General features: G+C 37.8%; 1 protein-coding gene and 1 pseudogene across 1 annotated transcript in view; both read right to left on the bottom strand.

Annotated features, from left to right (window-relative positions):
• GFPT1 (glutamine--fructose-6-phosphate transaminase 1) overlaps positions 1-13,634 on the bottom strand; it is a 50,220-nt gene extending 36,586 nt beyond the window's left edge. The window contains exons 1-3 of the mRNA XM_016224205.2: positions 13,474-13,634; positions 3,248-3,355; positions 992-1,099 (exon numbers count right to left, since the gene is read on the bottom strand). Of these exons, the coding sequence (XP_016079691.1) occupies positions 992-1,099; positions 3,248-3,355; positions 13,474-13,480 (223 nt within the window). The 5' untranslated portion in view covers positions 13,481-13,634. The remainder of the gene's footprint in view (positions 1-991; positions 1,100-3,247; positions 3,356-13,473) is intronic.
• Positions 6,146-9,250, bottom strand: LOC148091653 (small ribosomal subunit protein uS8 pseudogene; annotated as a pseudogene).
• Positions 13,635-15,322: the final 1,688 nt, after the last annotated feature.

The following is a 15,322-nucleotide window of genomic DNA, read 5'->3' on the forward strand; positions in this document are numbered from 1 at the left end:
TATTGACAGCAATGTTGTAAACACTAAAATGATAAAGACTTTTTATCTTGTACGACATTCAACTTTTTTGTCAATACAGTTTGTTTTTTAAATGGTCCTATTCCTCACATATCCTATTGTAGGCTGCTTTTTTCACTTAACATTAGGTCAGTAATCCTCAGGTCCCCACATGAAAGGAGTGAACTAGATCCAGTACACTCCTTTCAAAAGCTACATATGGTATTCACTATCATTAAAACTTATTATCCCATTCCATTACTGGTAGACAGAGGTTGTTTCTAAATTTTGCTGCAATGAATCTTCTTGTCATGGCTCCTCATCGACAGTGTCTTTTTCAAGTACATGCCCAAGAGTGGAAGTGCCTGGTCACAGGGTATAGGCATCTCCCATACAGACATTGTCAGATTGCTCTTCAAAGTGATTTATTAATTAAGATTTCACCAACAATGTCTGCAATTTCCCATTTCTCCACTACTTCCTGACTTTCCTACAGAAAAGGAGGAATGTTTCAGTGTTGACATTCAAAGATGGTGATTCTGGTCACAACCTGCCTTTCTAGCCTCCCACACTCATCTACTAATAATGCAGATAAAAAGGACTATCTAACTTGAAACCTATATAATTTTATTAACCAATGTCACCCCAATAAACTCAATAAAAAAAATTTTTTAAGGACTATCTTCCATTCTATCAACAAATTTGCCTTCCCTACTTTTGGAAAGGCCGTCCTCACGAATTGTGGCTACTTCATTTTAGAATACTGATCTTGCTCTAAACACAGTGGACCTAACCAATTTCCTTTCCTAATTAATATGATCATTTTTGAAGCTCAGGTATATTTTAAAACCAATAACAAAACTACTTTTTCTTCTCTCCCTTCAACATTAAGAACCACTAAATGGGGCCCAAAATATGGGAAGAAAGGTAATTGATCAGGAAAGGAGAAGGAAGAGAAGGGGAAGGGGGACAGAAATCAAACTAAGTACATTACTCTGAACTTCTTCATCCAGTGCTTTTACTTTCCCTTTCTTCTTAATGAGCTGGATTTTGCAGGCATTGGCTTCCCAGTCTTTGTCATTGCCTCCATCAAATCCCACACCTAAATCATTAAGAGGCAGAATAGCAAAATTTAAAAACTGGCTATTACTTAGATTATCAGTGTGAGAAAAAATTTTAATTACAATATTTTCCATCTAATTAATTCATTTACTTATCAATTCAACATATAATATGTGAAGAAACAGGATATCTGCTATAGACAAAAATGAAAATAACCCAGTTCCTGCCCACAAATTTCTAATAGTGTATTGAGAAGACAAAGAAAAAATAATTATATACAGTGTGGTTTCAGGTTATAATAAAAGTATTACAGATTGTAACTGGAGTATAGTAGAGAAAAAGAGAAGATGGGCACCCACCTCAGAAGTGGGATAAAGAGGAAATGTCAGAAAATACTCTCTTGAAATTCTACTTAAGATCCTAAGGAGTGTGACAAAGTTACTCTGAAGGTACTGGAAAAGCAGAGTAGTTTCAAAGTAGAGAAATCACATGGCAAAAAGGTTTAGAAAAATCTCTTTGGAAACAGTATAAGACGATAGACAGGGAAAACAAAAAGAAGAAACCAGCTCTCAAAAGTTACAGCTATAGCAAATCATAAAGGAAGAGGGTCTGAACTAAACAGTGGTAATGAAGATTGATATGGGTGATATTGAGTAGAAATGACTGGATGTAATATGAGAAAGCGGGAGAAGTCTGGTATACCTCCTAGGCTCAAAGGACCCAGTGATAAAAGGCACACAGAAAGAATTGATTGGAGAGTGGGATGAAAACTGGAGTGTATTCAGATCAATTCTGAATAAAAACAAAAGTTTTAATATCTTGGTTTATAAAGGGAGAAATCTCTTGGAGGAAGTTGGAAATATAAATGTGCAGCTTGGAGAAAATATCTGAATTTTAAGTCACCAACATAGAGGAAGCTAGTGAAGTCAGAGCTCACCCATGAAGATACAAAATAAGAAAAGTGGTCCAAGGAAGTACCTTGAAGAACAGTAATAATTAAGCAATAGGTGGAAGAACAGGAGCCCCCAAAGCAGTCAGAAAAGAAATAATCAGCATGTAAGGAAGATAATGAGATGTGTTGTCAGAGAAGCTAAGGAAGAAGAATTTTAACAACAAAGTAGTTGAGGAATTGACTTTCCATTAACTGAGGAAAGTCATGGAAGATAAATGCCCATTACAGCTGTCAATGTTACATGGACAGAAAGGAGTTACCAGAGCAGGCCTGACATGCTACCCTTAGAAATGCCACTTGCAAAGTTGGCTCTTGGATTTCAGGAGGGTTCCCACCACCCTAACTGATGAAAAATGGCTCACTGCACCTAAACTGTAGGTGCATCACATGGCTTATGCTGAACATCTGCATCACTTCTAGGAGTCTGCAATTTGGTACATGTTAGACAGAGGGTGTCTATGTGACCAGCCCCCAATGAAGACCTTGGACATTCAGATGCTAATGAGTTTCCCTGGTAGACAACATTTCACACAAGCTGCCATAATTTGCTGGGAGAATCAAGAGCCCCTAGTGAAACTCCACTGGAAGAGAACCCTTAGAAGCTTGTACCAGGTTTCCTCCACACTTCACCCCATGTGTCTTTTCTCTTTGCTGTTTGCTTTGTACTCCTTTGTTTTAATAAATCATAGCCATGAGTACAACTATATGCTGAATCCTTCCAGGAAATCATCAAATCTGAGGGTGGTCTTGAGGACCCCCAATACAGTTAAGGGAAGAAGCTAGAATAGAACATAAAGTTGACAAAAAGTTATTTTTATTTGCTTTGTCATTTATTTAAAGTAAAAGACTCTTAAGCAAGTTTATATGCCAAAAGCCTGGAATACCTGGAGAAAAATAAATCAAATTTATAGAAAAGAAAAAAGATAATTTATACAATAAGGCCTTCAAGATCTTTGTTCTACCAACCATGAAAATGCCCCAGATGATTTATGTTTTTACAGTAACATTCTTAACAAAAGAAGATACCTATAAGAAGCAATACTCTACATAAATTATAATACCGTTGAAATTACATGAACAGACCCTTTTTAAACATGATAAAAGACAAAAATTCTTCAGATTTTAGATTTGCACAAAACAAACATTACTAGATAATTCAGTCACATAGAACAAAAACTCTTCCATTTAGATTCAAGAATCACACAAAACCCATAATATTTTTTTTAAAAGAAATACCAGCAGAATCATATCCTCTGTACTCCAGTCTCTGAAGGCCTTTGATTAGGGTCTCCAAGATTTCTCGTCTTGTGCGAGGGACATGGTAGTTTAAGTAAGCAAATATACCTGCAAATAAACAAATATTTAATAAAAAATTCTGTATAAAGAATAAAAATTAACATAATTATGACAAAATCTTCATTTGCATAATTATATATAAGATGTGCACAAATGTGAAGCTAGAGTCCATCAATAAAAGAGAAATAAATCCTCACTTCGAATTGTCTAAGGCAGTAAAACTTTTCCAAAGGGGGATTTCTCATTTATAAAAGACTAAAGCAAATATGTGAAAATAAATGTTTCTTTTTTTCAAAGCAGCTTATAAGTGTGGTCACTTATTCCATCACTGCCATTTTGTCAAGAGAAATCTAATTTTAAAAAACTAACCAATCAACAAATTTGTCGTTTATGTTCTAAATACTGAGCATTATGTTTCAAGAAAAGCATTTCCTGGAGTATTTTAAGCTACATAAGGGCCCTACAAAACTATACAGATGAAATAATTTTTCTTATTTCCAATGACTATGTTATCAATAACATGTAGGAATAAATAATTTATAAATATCAATGATGTGAAAAATGCTACCTAAATAATCTAATAATAGGGGAAATATTAAAATATATATGTAATCATGTACAAAGAAAATGACTTGAATCACTTACTCACTAGATACTAGTTAACAACAAATAACTGCAATGTTTACAACTCTTGAGAATTCATAAGAAAAAAAAGGAATAATCTGGAAAAGCGAAACTAGCAATAAAAGAACTAGTATATGTGAACTGAGTCAGGCAAGCAAAGAGGTAGTAAACAGAACACAGGCAAAAAATATCCACATTTTAAGAATAGCAGGATGGAAATTATCTGAGGCCTTCCATAATTGTGTTTTGGCCAAGGTGGAGAGCGGTGAAGACCAAAATATGAGGAAATAAAAGTTCAAGTTGCTTATTTTTAAAAGAGTTTCGTTTTTCTTATATTACACTATAATGCCACTGAATCATGAGGGGATAAAATGAATTCTGTGGAGTAGAATACCAAAATAACTAGTCTTTATTTCCATTTGAAAAGATCTCTTTATTTCTATAAATAGCTTGGTCCTATTGAAGCATTTCAGCATACAAAAATACCAAATTGTTAAGATCCAACAAAGAAGTCATAATATGGGTATGCTGAGCACCATGATCAGTACAATTTTTCAAATAAATTATCATTCCCTTTAAAAAAAAAGGAAAACAGGTTTTAAAACTAAATCCAACACTGCCATCTTGCCCTGACAGCTCATGCTCAGAAATTGTTGCTATGCAACTCAAAGGCACAGGGGGGAAAAAAACATAAAAAAAAACACCTAAATCCAAAATAACCTGAAACTACTGTTTAAACTTTCCCCAAAAATGGAAGTATAAGGCCAAGAACTTAGAGAAATCCTGTATTTCATTCATATTCAAAAAACAAACAAAAAAAAGAACACCTTACAGTTGTAAAGATTTTTTAGAGTTATAATATGCTATACAAGCATATTATTTTCGCAGCACCACAACCCTTGCATGAGCTCTGGGGTTTTTATTGTTACTGCTATTCCTTCATAAAGTATCTATAATATGAACAATCTAAACCAATTACCAACTGTAAATCAAACCTTTATGTGTTCTACACTTATTTCCCCTATGGGTCACTGACCTTAGATAAAGATTAAATGCAGAAAACTATCAGTCCCAAATACGTATTTTTATTAGATCACTGAAGGACAATGCATAGAATATAAATATTTCCCCAAATATTACTTTACTATACATATGCTAAAAAATGCTTATTCTCAACTAGTCCACTCTCCACCACTGTGACTAGCTTCAGCTAAACAATCTGCTAAAGGAGAATATAACCTAACTCATTTGCAGGTCATTAACTAATAAAACATATTACCCTGTCAGGACCTGTTTGCAGTCTGAGGCACTATGGACAGCCTTGAAGAGGAAGAGCTGCCAAATGCCAGTAATTCAGCAAAATCAGAAAAAATCACTACTAAATCATCTTTTTCTTTAAGAAATGTAATTATGATGATAAAATATATATGGAAAATTAAACATTGAATATAATAACCAAATATCAATTTAAATTTTTTAAATACTAATGACACAGACTACATTTGTTTAAAAAATTCAGATGTAATATTAAATTCACTGTTTTCAATACATGTAACTTAACATTGTTCAAATTTGATATTAATTTTAATATCAAATTAGATTTTACATTGATTTACATTGGCTCATTATGTGACTCTTGAGATCTTGAATAGAATATTATAAAAAAAGGAATCTTTTAACCAATACCCATCTCCAAACAAACTTACAAAACTGTGAATGATAAACTAATAAAATTCAACTCAGCATTTGTTAGCTCAAAAACAAGTACTCTTGCCCAAAAAAGTACCCTTTTGTTGAAGAAACCCTTAGAATTCTTTTAACTCATGTGTGTCCCCAAAGCTTTCCACTGTACCACCCTGCCTCAGCTTCCCCTATACAATTATATGAATAAGTTTGACTAAGGAATGGTAAAATAGTTTTTACATCAATTGCCAACAAATTATTAACTGGTAGTGGCTGGCTGTAAAAACCACCACCAAAAAGGATTCAATCAAGGAAAGCCATGACTGACTAGCAACATCTATTATCTGGGGAGTGACAGCATAAGGGCCACATATTTCCTACCTCTGACACCTGAGAACATTTACAGTCCCTTCCAACTAGATGTTGATGATTTCTGAGAATTCTTCTCTGATTGCTTTAGAGACTTTCCTGATGATTTCAACATTTTTTATTCTTATTAAGACATTTTATTTGAACGTGTGTATTATAACCCTAGAAAGGGAATCCCAGGATTTTCCTTCATGTGTGTTTTCGTCTTGCTTCTTCACGTCCATGATGCCAGCTGAGGCTGTCAGTACAATGAAACCAAACTGCCAGTAGGAGCAGGTTGTTCTGCCATTTCTATAGATCTTGGAGTTGCACATCAAATCTGGGGCTGACTACTCCACACTTGTTTAACCTGCCCATAAGGTTCACAACAATTTTTCCCAGCTCTGTGATCATCAATAATTTTAAATTTGCCAATGTAACCATTCCTCATCATCACAGTTAGAAACTGGGCAATGACTTAGGAGCACAGCCTAAAAACAACACGGTGTTTGTCTCTCTTTTCAGCATTGTTTAAACTCTTGAGAGCATCAGCCAGGACATTCGTGTGCACCATTAGGCAGCACAGAGAAATGGTGGAAAGAGGATAAGAGGGGCAGATTTTGACATTTTTTAACACCTCTACAGGCTGCACTTCTCTTCTGTCCTTATTTCTTTGTTACAACATTTATATGATTTTGTTCCATGTACACTGTATCTACCAAATTAAAACTGGAAACCTGGTAAAGGGCCTTATTTTCAGAATAAAGCAGGTCCTCAAATATCAAATATCGTCATTTCGTTCAACATGCTTTTGCTATAATTGCTATAACAGAAATCAGATAAATAAACGAGAGTGGGAGGTGGGGAATGGGAAGGTCTGTAATAAGGCCAACAATAAAAATAAAGGAAAAAAGTCAGTTTCCAGTGGGGCCACTGTCTGTGTGGAGTTTGTACATTTTCCCCATGTCTGCATGGGTTTTCTCCAGATACTCTGAGATGTGCACGTGAGGTAAACTGGCATGTCTAAACTGTCCCAGTTTGAGTGTGGGTATGAGTGAAACTTCCGATGGAAGGGTGTCCTGTCTAAGATGGGGTCCCACCTTGTGCCCTGAGCTGTGGGTATAAGCTGTGGGTAAAGGCTCTAGCCACCCATGACCCTGAAATGGAATTAAGCAGGTTTGGAAAATAATTATCTTGTTTATATTCATCTTCCTCAAGTGTATGTATAGCTCACATTTATTTCAAAGTTTAATATTCTACGTATTTTGAGTCTTTATTTAGAAATTTGGTGATGTTTTTGTGACTAGAAATATGACACAGGAACTTAACTCTTGTTTATATCAATTAGCCTATGGTGAAACTGGTTTCGATATCTGTTGTTTCACTTAAGGTCGCAGTTTCCAAGAACCCATCGATGACATTGAGAATTTACTGTATATTGTAAAGAATTAAAAGCAAAGTAACATACAAAATATGAGGACATTGTTCTACAAAACCATATCATTGGACCTAAGAAGATAATGCTCTAATATAACCTAATACAATGTTCATATTCAAATTTTCCATATTATCAAAAAATACCATTTATAGCTGATTTGCCTCACATCTGATTGTCTCGTAAGTCTCTCTGAATCCAGAATGGTTTCTCCTACAGTCCTGTTTTCCCTAAGACATTGACTTACTGACCAGCTGGGGCTGATTTTCTCGTTGAACATCTCACATTCTGTGTCTGTTTCTACATATGGCGGTATAACCAATAACTCTATTCCTTATATTTCCTATAAAATGGAAAAGATATCTAAAGGCTAGATTTAGGTTAAAAATTTGAGGCAAGAATTATTCACAAGTAGGTATGTATTTTATATTGTCTGTAGTCCCCTATTAGTGATGCTATTCATCACTGGTGTAAGTAAAGACAAAGACAGTCACTTTGCCTATGATATTTTGAAAGCACCTGCAAAATACTTTCTAGGATTTTAGATTTTGCTGATAGCATTGATTTTATTTTCTTTCTTTGTAGTCTATATAATAATGATGCATTTCCCAATCAGTGGCATGTTAAATACCACATATCAAATTCCAATTCAAAATCTTCCCCTTTTTTGAGACAGGAAGCACTACTATTACCAATAATCATTACTGCCATTTTTCTGGTTCACTGTTGAAATAAAGAAAAGAGGAGAAATGGAGGAAGAAGCAGGAGCAATATTTCTCCTCACATAACTGGGCAGTAACTAGAAGAAAAGAATGACACACATAGAGAAATTTTCTAAGATCAAAGTAATAGAGAAGGAAGAAGAAAGAAAGGGGATTAACCTAAGTCATCCCTGGTTAGGAAAATGAAAGATAGATTAAATCTGACAATTTTATACACCAGCTCCTTGACAGTGCCGGTGGCCCAAGACAGTTCACCTGTTGGGATTAGTGGATTATCTGTAATCTTGGGGTAGCTGGGAAAATATAATGGCAAATGACCAGCCTATCACGCATGCAGGGCATGTACAAGGAAGGCATTCATAACTCAAAATAGTGCTTATTAGAGTAGAAATCACTAGATTGATCCCGTTTCCAGGTCTTTGACTTGTGTTACCAAACCTGCCACTAAACAGTTCTGCTTAGGATAACTACAAAAGTCTAAAAAATCAGCTCTCCACCACTCTTTCGTAACTGCTCCAATACCACACAAAGTACTTGTATGGAGCATAGGAGATTTTCTACTCTCAAACCAACATGTGCTTCCAAAGTTTAATTTTTCTTATTAACGGAATACACTTGGAATAAATATCTCCCTAACTGAAGCAGATGCGTGCACCTAACAGGCATCATTCTCAGCAAATGGCAACTTAAATTCAATGACACGAAAGCACGAATGAGTACCTTGCTTAACAAATATTCAGACACGACCTGGATCATAGCCTTGACACACCTGGTTGAAAGCAATTTAGTTGTAAGTAAAGATGATTAAACCTTATTAAAATGAAAACTGAATGCAATTTAGCTGACTAATCAAATTATTAAAGTTCCTATACCTGGTTGAATTTATGTCCTTATGAATAAGAAATTTTACTTCTACATATTTTTCACTTGGCAACTTCAGTATTTTGAGACCCTAGACAACAGAACTCATCAGTGTTAAGTGTTCAAATTCATCCTCTAAATTTCATACTTTTTGAATCAAAATCCATCTACAATGCCAATTAAGTTTCATTTTTTTTAAATTTTCTTATGCCTGGCTGGACGTGGCTCAGCAGTTGAGCATCGACCTATGATCCAGGAGATCGTGGTTCAATTCCCAGTCAGGGCACATGCCAGGGTTGCAGGCTCGATCCCCTGTGTAGGGCGTGCAGGAGGCAGCTGATCAATGATTCTTTCATCATTGATGTTTCTCTCTCTCTTCCTCTCCCTTCCTCTCTCTCTGAAATCAATAAAGATATATATTTGTTTAGTTTTTCTTATAATGCAAGTTTACAAATTAATTTATCATTACTAAAGATTCAAATTACACAAAAGCTACAGAATGAATTGTGAAAATCTCCTCTTTCTACATACACACAGGAAAGATAACCAACATTAATTCAATACACAATGTCCCAATCCTTCAGCTATGAATGTTTCTACTAAATGGACCTAGATGTATATGGCTTTAAAGGACTTTTTTAAAACACATAAATTTGATGACACTATATATAATGTTCTGTACTTTTTTCTCTTAAGCTGTTGAGAGTATTCTATGTTAGTACAACACATCTAGCTTATTCTATTTAATGGCTGCATACCAATCCATAAATAGTCATATTTTACCTAACCATTTCCCTACTGAGGTATTCCTACCTCTTTGAAATTATAAACAATACTGCAATTTAAGTTATACACATCAACTAAATATTTGTCATAAAACAGTCAATACAACTATAATTGTGGAGGCACATTCAACAGTTAAGATCCCCTTAGGAGATGAAATATTACATTCCTAAAAACACAAAGTGAAAATCATATGGAGCGACACAATGAGAAATATCAATTATTTAAAATATTTTTCCTGTTTACAAAATGCTGGTTCAAGTGTCCCCTACTTTGTTGTAAACAGATGTTGCCACTAGAAGGAGCTCCATAACACTTTTGCACATTTAACATTCTGCAATTCAAAGCACTGTTTAAACCCTGAGATCTCTAGTTATACTATCCCTCACAGTCCACCTATGTCATCACCTTTCCTGAGAAAAAGCATGCACTTCTTGCTCACAAATGTTTAAACGTTTCATCTCTCCCACTTTTCAGATCAATCACATCAAACCGGCTTTTCATTATCCTCTCAAAGCCAGCTCTGACTCCCGTGTCCCTGACACCCTTACCAGCGAGGTCGATCCACCCATTTCAGGTCCACTTGCAAAATGGCCCTCCAAACTGCTGACCAATCTTGTTAATTCATAGTTGGTCTAACTTTCCAACATTCCCCCAGATATTTTTCTAAAGTCCATAATCTAGACTACTCTTCAATCCCCATTTCTCTCTTCCCCACTTCTTTCTTCTCATTTTTGGTAGATTCTCACTTTATAGAATTGAAGTCTTCATCTTCATCTTAACAGTATTATACCCAATATACTCTTATATTTCCTTATAAGCGCAAAACAGAGAAACATATTCTACATACCTAAACCAGCCTCTCCTACTCATAACTGTTGATAAGTGTGGAGGAGAGACTATTCTATGAGGTGACTGCCATCTGTCCTGCAAACTGCACCCAGGTTGCTCTCTGGAAACCGACACTTACAGACTGTCAGATCGTAACCAATGTTCCAGGGAACACAACTGAGGAAATGCTTATTAAGTATTACCCCCAAAGTCATTAGACAGTATAATTACAAAAAAACTTTTTAAGGATTCATTTCAGGATACTTTTGACTTGCAGCTTCCTTACTGCTGCTTTTAACTATAACCTCACAAAAATTCTATTTATATACATCATTATTTATTTTTTTAAAAAAAACAGCAAAAACTTTTAAAAGATGTGGGTAGCTTTACTGACTTGACAATCTCTCACCAAAGCCAAAAGTAAAAAAACTAAAAAGAACAAAGTGTATCCAAAGAACTAAAAATAAAAGGAAGATAAAATAAATTTGGTACATAGACATGCTATTCTTCTCTAGGAGATTCACAACATTTATCAGAACACTAAAAGTTCCAAGTCCTCCAATTTTAAAAAAAACAAAAAACAAACAAGCCAGTTCGACATAATTTAATCTGTTGCCCCCCAAATTTACTTGACCATAAAATTTTTTTTCTGGTTAACACTTATTAACATCCCAATTCAAGCTGGTAAACATTATAACAGTTTTATCATTAAAAAAAAAAAAAAAGCATAGCAGAGGGTCATTAGCCCTCATTTTTCTGCTTCAACATTTTGCAATGTTGAAATAATCCTTTAGAAAAATCTGAATAGGCAAGAGGTAGTCAGAAGGTAAATCTCTAAATTTTCCCATCTGATCTCATTCCCCACTCAATTTCTCTGTCTAGAAATTCTATTTCAATGATTAAGAAATAAGAGAAAAATAAAGACAAACTTTTGTCTTAATTAACCTTCAGAATTTACATCAGAGGAAATAAATTCTAGACCCTTACTCTAAATCATGCAAAACTGTGGTCTGAACAGGGTTAAAAGCAGGACCTCAAAACTGAGTCAAACACTAGTTCTTTATTCTTTATAACCTGTCTGTTTCCTCAGCAATAAAACTCTGTGGAATGGGAATGTTGCCTAAGTGAAAAAACATCTAGTCTCCACCATAAAAGCCTCACTGTGCACCTTTTCTAAACCAGTTCAGATTTTTTTCTTTTATAGTACATACTTTGACTTTTTCTCCTGGAACAAGAAGAAACAACCTGAAACCAGAAACGCAGGTACTTACCTAGGTGCACACCTCATCATTCAGATGCAGTTAATTACCAAATGAAGTACAATGGGGATTAACCAGTTTGCACATTCACTACTTAACAGCTCCATACTAAATTACGTGTTCTTGCAAAACCACTCTACCAACTAGACAGAGCAAAAGTATTTCTGATGTGAAAGTCAGTTCAACTCTAATAATTTCAGTAAAGCTATTTATAGGTTTTTTTTGTTTTTTTAACCTACTCTAAATTTAAACCTGCTCCTCTTTTTCAGAAGCTGAAATTAGCATAAAGTTAAATACAGGAAAAATGTACACTAATGAGAACATGTCACCTCCTGCTGAGTTCTTGCAAAAGGCTACAAAGAATAAATTTCCCAGCCCTGCCTGGCAGGGCTCAGTGGTTAGAGTGTTGGCCTGCGCACTAGAGGGTGTAGGGTTAGATCCCCAGTCAATGTCCTGAACCTGGGTTGCAAGTCAGATCCCAGCCTTCCCCCTCAACCCCCCTTGGAGGGGGTGTGGGAGGCAACTAATGGATGTGTCTCAGTCATCTGGATGTCTCTCTCTCCTCTCTCCCCCTCCCTGCTCCCTTCCACTCCCTCAAATCAATGGAGGAAAAATATCCTCACTCCTCTGGTGAGGATTAAAAAAAAAGAATAAGTTTCCCCAGATAGTTTCAATTCTATTACAATCAAGCCTCCCTTTAAAAAGTGTTTTTTCCTTTCAGGGATAAGGTCAGTTGTAAATTTCAATAAGAAAGGTAAGGATACAATTCTTTATACTGACAATGGCCGAGTTAATACCAATTTTAGTGCATATCAGTCAGTTCAGATATAATTCAGACCATTCCTTTTAGCTAACACTTTAAGGTAATATTAAAACAACTAAGTCTCCAAACATGGAATACAAGGGCCTAACTTTCTGTTTTACCTGTTCAGGTAAAACATTCGCTAAAGGTAGCCCACTATTTTTCATAGATGTTTTAAATGGGTGCACACGCAAGTGATGAATGACGTATGATCTATCGCCATGGTCACTTCTGGGCCTCTTCCACGAGATCGGGTCTAAGCCCATTCACCAAGTTATTGATTAGCAATAACTGTTGAGACAGGAGGTGGCAGGAAGATCATGTGTAATGCCATTGTCATAGCTCCAGTTACAGTTCTGTTTTCTATTGGGCCTGACCGAAAGACAGAAACTAAAAATAAATATTGTTTAAGAGGTAAATCCTAGACGAATACAAGATAAGTTCAAGAGACCTCACCTCATGTTCCACAGGTTGCCTGGTGGCTTCTTGTGAAGACACCCCCGTCCGCACCTCAGTTCCCTCGGCCCTCTCCCCTTTTCCAACACAAACATTTCCCTTCCTTCTTGGATCCCTTCTCCGCGCCGAGCCGCCGCTTTCGCTCCCCCACATCCTCTCGAGGGCCCGCCCCCCCATCAGGTACCCTCCTAAGTCCACCACACCCCTCCCGCTCGCCGGGGTCGGCGCCGGCCCCGAACCCGGGGGCCTCGGGGACGCCCCCCGCCCGGCACTCGGATTTCGCACCCTCCACACTCCCGCTCCGCCGGCGCCTCAGGCCTCAGCAGCGCCCGGCAACACGCCCCCTGCCCGCGGCCCCTTACCGCACATGATGCTGGAGGCCCGGTGGGCAAGGTGCGTGGGGAGCGGCTGGCGAGGTCGAGAGCACACAGGAGCCTCGGCGCTACCGGCGGGCTTAGGAGCAGGGGGGCGTCAATACCACTCCCTCGAGGATGCAACAGCCGACTGCGTTCTCGGCCTCCCGGACTCGCCAGTAACTGCCTCTTGGCCCCGCCCCTCGGCACGCACCACGCCGCCGCCGCCTTCGCCATCCGCAGGTCCCATTGGGCCACGCCCGCGCCGCTCACGCACAGATCCCGCCCCCGAGCCGCCCCGCCCAGGAGCCCACGCAAGCACTGGCCTGCTGGACTGGAGAACGTGGCAGCGGTTTGTCGCGCATCCGCTTGGGGTTCCTGAAGACGCCCTGCCCCAGGGCGAGTAGCGGGAGGGACGATGACGCGGGGGAGGAGGAAACTCGGCGGCAGGCTGGGAATGAGGAAAAGATAAGGAAAGGGGAGGATGGGACTGTAAGCGAAGCAAATAACATTGGGGCGCGCCCCTAGCGCAGTCCACGGCTCCAAGCTCCAGCATCCCACGAAGCGGGGAAACAGGACGAAGAAAGCAGGAGGCCTGACGCACAAATAAGTCAGGGTGGGAACATAGACCTAAGAAAAAATTGCAAAGAATTGAGAGGAGAGAGATACCAAAATTCCTGGCTGCAAAGCGCCGTGCAGGTTCTGCCAGCCTCTCTGGTGGCCGGCAATTCAGTTCCATGTAATATGTAGGCTCCATGTAATAAGCTTGGCCTCCAAACGCCTTCCGCACCCCAACCCCAGCCTTTGCCTCCCTAACCCCGAGTATTTTGCAGAAGAGCAGGGGGAAACTTCTGCTGGCCCAACTGAGAGGACTAGGAATTGCCTAGATTTTACAGCCTTACTTTTGACTCATGAACAATTATTCTATGAATTAATGCACCATTCCTGCCAAGAGAAACTTAATCAAAGAGAGATGATGTTTCTGAGAATTTATTGCTTTAGGAAGATTTAAATAGTGTATTTAGTCAAATATAGATGGTTATGATAACACTATTAATGGCTCTAGAGTAGCATCAAATAAAAACTTTTATGGCATACAGAACATGGCATGGACTTCAGACCAGAGACGTCTCATCTTACCTCACACTACAGCTGCCTTCCTACCCCACCTTCCAGCCCTTTACATTCCAACAACGCTGAACTGGTCATTTCTGTTTGGCCAAAATTCTCCAGTCTTTTGCATACATTGGTTACTCTTCATGGAATCCACACCCCATCTGTATTTAAATGCTACCTCTTAGGGAAAACCTTTTTTGTCTCCCCCAGATGGATGGAAGGACATGCGTTAACCTCTCATTCTATGAGCTGCCCCCTTTAAAGCAATATACTTTGATATTTTATTTTATTTTACTTTGCATATTTACCTACTAGGCTAAGTTTCTGAAGCTAAAACAAGAGTTTGCATACCCCAGCACCTAGTATAAACCCTAGCACAAAGGGATCAAAAATGCTTTTGAATGAGTGAGAAAAAGTCAGATGTTCTTAGCGGAACTGACTTTCTCTAACTAGTTATATGATGAAGTGAGCAAAGGGCTTTTCAGATTTTCATAGAGGGGGGAAAAAAATGCCTTTTTATCATTGGCCTCAAAGAGAGGCCAGAAAAGTCCTTTAATATTTCAGGCCCTTAAACAGCCTCCTAAATCACCCAGAACAAGGTTAAAAACAACAACAATGAGCTGTTTGAAAATAGGCAACATATTTATTAATTCAAGAGGCAAAGTTACAGTGGATATACATCTTAGCCTCAGAACTCTCATCTAAGAAGTTCTGGTAAAACCTCAGTGATATTGCCAAGAAG

This window comes from Miniopterus natalensis, chromosome 13, assembly GCF_054644295.1.
Source record: "Miniopterus natalensis isolate mMinNat1 chromosome 13, mMinNat1.hap1, whole genome shotgun sequence".
Classification (NCBI taxonomy): Eukaryota; Metazoa; Chordata; class Mammalia; order Chiroptera; family Miniopteridae; genus Miniopterus; species Miniopterus natalensis.